Source organism: Plasmodium reichenowi, chromosome 11 (genome assembly GCF_001601855.1).
Source record: "Plasmodium reichenowi strain SY57 chromosome 11, whole genome shotgun sequence".
Lineage (NCBI taxonomy): Eukaryota > Apicomplexa > Aconoidasida > Haemosporida > Plasmodiidae > Plasmodium > Plasmodium reichenowi.
Genome location: NC_033656.1, coordinates 1,186,839 through 1,193,574, shown reverse-complemented (window position 1 = coordinate 1,193,574; position 6,736 = coordinate 1,186,839). Strand labels below are relative to the sequence as shown.

Sequence of the window (6,736 nt, the reverse complement as noted above, 5' to 3'; positions counted from 1 at the left end):
TTTATGATAGATTAAATGAATTAGATATGGAAAAAATCAAGAATGATCATCATGAAAATGATAATATTAATAGTTCTCATAACAATATTATCAAATTAGAAGAGGCATATTTCTCAAAATATTCTACATATGAATATCCTTTAACCCATCTTTTAAATTTTAATAAAGACTGTGCATATGCCTTAAATTATAATGAGAACCTTTTCAAAGATAATGAAAATAAGCAAGACAATATCAACATATGTAATAATATGAAAGGTCATAATAATTGTAACGATAATACATCATTATCTTCTAAAGATAGTAATAACAAATTTTTGTATATAATATTTAGTGATATTGATATATTTCCAAGACAGTGCTATTTAATTTTATGTTCTTACAAGTATATGTGTTTAAATATGCACTATGATACAGATAATTATTCTGTTCATTATGATTTAGAAAATATGAAAAAGGAAAATGTGGGAAAAACGACAGAGTTATCTAATAGTTGTCCTTGCAAATGTATGAAATCTATTCCCGATGATTCTGAAGAATCCTATGAGCGTATAATAGGTACCAAAAATAAACATAATATATATATATATGTACTTACATATATATGTTGTTTTTTTTTTTTTTTACAAAATATTGATATATTTTTTTATTGTTTAATAGGTTTGAGTGAACTTTATATGTATTATATGATACCCAAAAAGGAGGAAAGGGAAAATCTCGGCCTACTAAAAAGAAACGGTTGGAGAGATTTAATTTGCAGCACCTTCCTTGAAGATGTACATGAAAATATTAGTAGTATCTTAAAAATTAAAACACATATTAATAAGGTATCAGAACATATATCTGTACAAAATAGAATTTATGAAAAACGCTACACACCTATATATATAAATAAATATGAATGGTGTGGATTAAAATTGAAGGATATTCGTAACATGCTTAACGAAGATTTTAATTATGATGGAAACGATAAATGATACATAAAAATAATATGGGACATACATATATATGTAATTATATATATATATATATATATATGTGTGTTTATTTATTAATTTTTCGACTTATAAAAATATATTTCTACAATACCTAACCGCGTTTTTACCATAATATATATTTTAATTATATTATATAATTATAATATGTCCGTGTGAATATTGTTTGTCCTAATATATATATATATATATATATATTATATACTTATATTTTTTTTCATTTAATAATACATATTAATTATTATTCATATTTTAAAAAAATCTTAGAATATAATAAATATATGTATATATTTAAAATAATATAACTTTTCTAATTTTTATATTTTAAAAAACATTCAACGTTTTCATCATTATTATTAATTGTAATGCAACTATTATAATGAAAATTATTGAAACATAGATATTAAGGATTTTTTTTTTTTTTTTTTTTTTTTTTTTTTTTTCTAATTTAAAAGTACGTCGTATATGAAAATATATATATATATATATATATGTTATTTTTTAAATGAAGAAAAAAAAAATTATAATTACAAAAAATTTTATAAAAATAAGTATAAAAATATCCTAGATAGGTATTTATATTTCTTCACTTTAATGTGTATATGTTTTCATTTTATTATATTCTTCTACATCTTTTTGTGCCATCAATTTAATTTTCTTGTATTTCTCTTGGTTTCTTCTTTTCCGGTCTCGTTCATCTTTTGCTTTTAGAGCCAAGATATAACTATTCTCCTTCTTCATCTACAAAAATAAAAATAATAATTGAATGTAACCATAAATAAATAAATAAATATATATATATATATATATATATATATATATATATATATATATATATGTACATATATTTATAATAACTTATATGTGTGCATATTTGTATTACCTCGTTATAATCAAACTTTCTCTGTTGCTTCATTTTTTTTTTAATACTTTTCATTTCAGCTAATTTGGTTTGATTATTTTGCATAAAAATAAAATCTTTTGGATTTTGGTTATTTGCATATTTGGGAGTAAAGAAAGAAATGTTTCCTTCATTTGTAGTTTTATGTATGATTGGTTTGATATCATGATTTTGTGAATATTCAATTAATTTAAATATATATAATAATATAATTAAATATTTTTCATACAGTTCATATGTTTTATCTTCTTCAAATGAGAAATCATTTCCTTCTTTAATATTAATATTTTTAGCAACATTTATAATATTTGTAAAATCTAATTTAATATTATTTGTGACTATAAATTTTAAGAAATTCATATACACATAAAACAAACTTGGAATAATAACATGGTTTATTAATATGTATATATTAATATCATTATCTATATAAATTTTCAAAAAGAAAAATATATTTTTAAAAATAATAAAAGATAAATCGAATTTATCATACATATTATTACTAATATTATTACTATTATTATTATTATTATTATTATTATTATTATTGTTGTTGTTGTTGTTGTTAATTGTTTGAGTTTTTTGTTTTTCCTTTTCAGACACATGGGGCATGTTATTTTTGTCAAGAATTCCCTCTTTAACACTTGTTATATGATTATACAACAACGTGTTTAATATTTTAAAGGACAAATAAAAAAAACTAGGATTATATTCTAAAGTATTTTCCATAATTATGTTATACAAGTTTAATAAAATTAATGAATTTTTCAATTCTTTTTTCTTATAAAATATTCCAAGATCATTTACAATTTCATTATTTATTTCATTATGTTCAAACTCTTTTCTTCTCTTATTGTTTTCACATATAGCGTCTTCAAAAGAACTAAATGAATAGTATACCTCCAATTTTTTTAAGCATACTTCGATATTATGATCATTTTGATAAGTATTCATATTAAATACCCAATCATATTTTTGATAATCCTTTAAATGTAATAAATTAGCATTGTTTGTATAGAAATAATTATAAAACAACAATTCCAATATTTCTATAATATAACATATAATTGGATGTTTTTGTTGGTTATAATTATTTATATTATTTATATCTTGTTTTATATAATTCATTTTATATAATAATTTTTCATCATTTATATTATTTTTATTAATATCTAAAAAAGGATTATTATTAATTATTAAATCTTTTTGAGGATCCAATATTTTATTCTCGACTACATTAGACATATTATTATCATCAATAAAATTATTTATAGGATAAACTGTTAAGGTTAAAAATAGTACAGCAAAATGAATATTTGAAATATATATATTTTCATTATTATAATTTTCGAATATGGAAGAAAACATATCAACACTTTTTAATATCCTTCTGTATATATATACATCAATTTTTTTATTTGCATTATGCTCATTTAATATTACATAATCTTGTAAAATTTTTTTTTTATTCTTAAAAAATATATTTGTTTTTACTTTTCTTTGAATTTTCGAAAATACAATTAAAAGTAAAAAAGATATATATAAATAAAATTCAGCTTTCATTTCATGACAATATTTTACAATTATATCTTTATAACATCCTAATAGTTCACATACTTTTATATTATATTTTAAACATTTATAAATATTTAATATGAAATAATCAATTAATGAGAAAAAAAAGGAAAAGTGATAAATACTTTTCGTCCCTTTTTTATTAAACATATTTATATAATAAATTCTGTATAAAATTTTTTGCTGAGTTTCAAAATGATAATCATCAAGTAATAATATTACATCTTTTATATCATATTCTTTATTCTTTATATATATATATATAGGTATATTTTGTTTTTCTTCTTCTGTATTATTAATAAAATGATTACATATATTTATATTATCACCAATTTTGTATTTTTCCAATAATTCATTTAATTTCTCTTTTGATATATTTTCATTTGACCCTTTTTTTTTCGGGCGTAATGTTTCTTTATTAAATAATTTTGTAATTTCTTCATTATCACTATTGTCCGTATGATAACTATTATAATTCGTAAGTTCATTTTGTGAATCATTGGTAGTTTTGGGATAATTAGCTTTATCTACATTTTTTTCATCGTTGTACATTTCATCATCATGCAAATATTCCTTTTGATTATCATAAATTTCGTTGTCACTATCATCTAATTGTTCATCGTCGTCATCAACTAATTGTTCATCGTCGTCATCAACTAATTGTTCATCGTCGTCATCAACTAATTGTTCATCGTCGTCATCATCTAATTGTTCATCGTCGTCATCATCTAATTGTTCATCGTCGTCATCATCTAATTGTTCATCGTCACCATCATCATAACAATTCTGTTTTTCTTTTTCTGTGCCTATCCTTTTATGGGAAGCTTGAATCTCATAATTTTGTCGCTTTTTCGATTCATGAATACCCTTATTTAATTTATTCTTGTTATTTTCTATGACCCTACTATTTGTTGCTCCCCCTTTGGTTCCATTTAAACCAAGAACATTTTTTTGTATTTCATCAAAATGTTCATCAAATTTACGTAACTTTTCTTTTATTTCGTATTTTTTTAATTTCCATAACTTTTTTTCTTCGATTTTATCCAACATAGCATTATATTTCTTATTCCCCTTTTTTTTATTATCATTCGGATTTTCTTGATCAGTTTCATTTAAAGAATTATCAGAATGTATAAAATCATTTGTACTTATATGTCTTTCTTTAAATAAATGATCATCATTCAAATTAAAAATATTCTTCTTTTCAAGTTTCCTATTTTTATGAAACCATTTATTTTTTTTCCTTTTATCAATAAATTTATTTGTTTTATTTTCATTTTTATAATGCTTTAAAATGCTTTTATATTTATTACTTGAATCTCTTTTCTTAGATAATTCTATTTTGCTATTCTTGTTGTTCCATTTAGCAGATCTTATGATATTCCTTTTCCTGTTATTATTTTTTTTCTTAGTCTCAAATATGTTTTCTTTCATATTTATTGGATTTTGCAAAACATGAAACACGTTAATCAAATAATTTTATGTACGTTTTTAAACATTCAACGTTACTTTTTTATTTTTCATTTTTAATATAGTTCTTTTAATGTATAATAATGTATATGTCAAGAGATAGATTTTTTTTTTTTTTTTTTTTTTTTTCTCTATTCCTAAAATTTTACATTTAAAAAATTAAATAATATAGAAAAGGAAATATATATATATATATATATATATATATACTAAATGTTTTTATCATAAATATAAGTAAAAATATAATTTATATATTATAACAACATTTACATAATAACAATAATATATATATATATATATATATATATAATTTTTTTTTTTTTTTTTTTTTTTACTGTTACTATATATATAATATATATACCATTAATGAAAAATAAAAAATACAACTTCTATATACCTTAATTTCTTTTTTGTAACGAACAAAAAAAAAAAATATAATATGTTTCTTATTTTTTTTTCCCCCATTAGCATTATATATATATTGTACATAGTAAATATTATATACATAAAAAATATATATATAATAATATATATATATATAATGTTTATATTTATAGCCTCTTGTTTTTGAATATTAAACAAGAACACCCATATAATATGCATATATAAATAAATATACCATTTTATAATATTAAATAATAAATATACAATAAAATAAATTATATATATATAATATATATATATATATATATATATATATATTATATGTATAATGAGCAATATTGATATGTTCTCATCACAATATAAATTCATATTTTATCATTTTATCTATAAATTATTTCACCCCAAGATTATATTTCTATAACATGATTTTTTACATCATGATAGAAGAATTATGAAGTCATTATGAGCTTTTAATTATTAAAGGAAATATAAATAAAAATATATGTATGTTATGATTAATATAATATAATATTATATATATATATATATATATATATATATATATATATATTTTTTTTTTTTTCATTTTTATTAAAAAATGAAACATTTGATTCATATTTACGAAAATAAGAATAAGGAAAAAAACTGCTATTTTATGATTTATAACCTTTCCAATATTTCTATGTATAAATTAATTTATATAAATAAAAACGTTCTTAGTTTTTATTAAAATACAAAGAGTTGTTAATTTAAAAAATATATATATATATATAAACAAAGAAATATAATTCTCAAGCTAATTAATGCTATAAATATATAAAAATGATAAAATAAAATAAAAAATAAATGTCTTATATATATATATATATATATATATATATATTAATTCATATTTATTTAAAATTCCTATATTTATTTATTTTATATATGTAAAAAAAAAAAAAATAGTTGATTCCACATTTATAATTTCTTCATTTCATAATTTATAGTATATTTTTATATTTTTAATTTTAAAAACTGTATAATTCTTCTTTTTAATATATATATTTATACATATTTATATATTTTTTGGATTATTCAAGGGTATATGTACATGATAAAATTTCCATCTTTGGGTTTAAAATTTAACAAAAGCACATATAACATTTTACATTATGATCCATTTGTATTTATGTTACATTAGAATATATATTTACATCAGCAAAACAGTTGTCTTTTTCCATCTTGGAAAAAAGATTTGTATATATCAATTCAATTTTATAATTCCATTCATAATTAATAGTACTATTAGAGCCACCAAAGCAGAAATTAATAATCCACATAAACAGCAACACATTTTTAACTTTTTTTTTTTTCTTTTTTAATTATGTTGTATTATTAATCTATTCAATAAAAAAAAAAAAAAAAAAAA

At 18.8% G+C, this 6,736-nt stretch overlaps 3 protein-coding genes across 3 annotated transcripts in view; 1 reads left to right on the top strand and 2 right to left on the bottom strand.

Annotated features, from left to right (window-relative positions):
* PRSY57_1131600 (hypothetical protein) overlaps positions 1-977 on the top strand; it is a gene marked incomplete at both ends in the record, with an annotated part of 6,424 nt that extends 5,447 nt beyond the window's left edge. Inside the window, 2 exons of the mRNA XM_012908279.2 lie at positions 1-558; positions 661-977. The exon at positions 1-558 is cut by the window's left edge and continues 2,795 nt beyond it. Of these exons, the coding sequence (XP_012763733.2) occupies positions 1-558; positions 661-977 (875 nt within the window). The remainder of the gene's footprint in view (positions 559-660) is intronic.
* Positions 978-1,586: 609 nt separating this feature from the next.
* On the bottom strand, positions 1,587-4,905 carry PRSY57_1131500 (conserved membrane protein, unknown function; the record flags this gene model as incomplete). The annotated part of the gene is made up of 2 exons (XM_012908278.2): positions 1,587-1,736; positions 1,879-4,905. The coding sequence occupies 2 exons, from the start codon at positions 4,903-4,905 to the stop codon at positions 1,587-1,589; spliced, it is 3,177 nt and encodes a 1,058-aa protein (XP_012763732.2).
* A 1,666-nt stretch (positions 4,906-6,571) lies between these two features.
* PRSY57_1131400 (hypothetical protein) lies at positions 6,572-6,661 on the bottom strand (the record flags this gene model as incomplete). Its single annotated transcript, XM_012908277.1, has 1 exon — positions 6,572-6,661. The coding sequence occupies one exon, from the start codon at positions 6,659-6,661 to the stop codon at positions 6,572-6,574; it is 90 nt and encodes a 29-aa protein (XP_012763731.1).
* Positions 6,662-6,736: the final 75 nt, after the last annotated feature.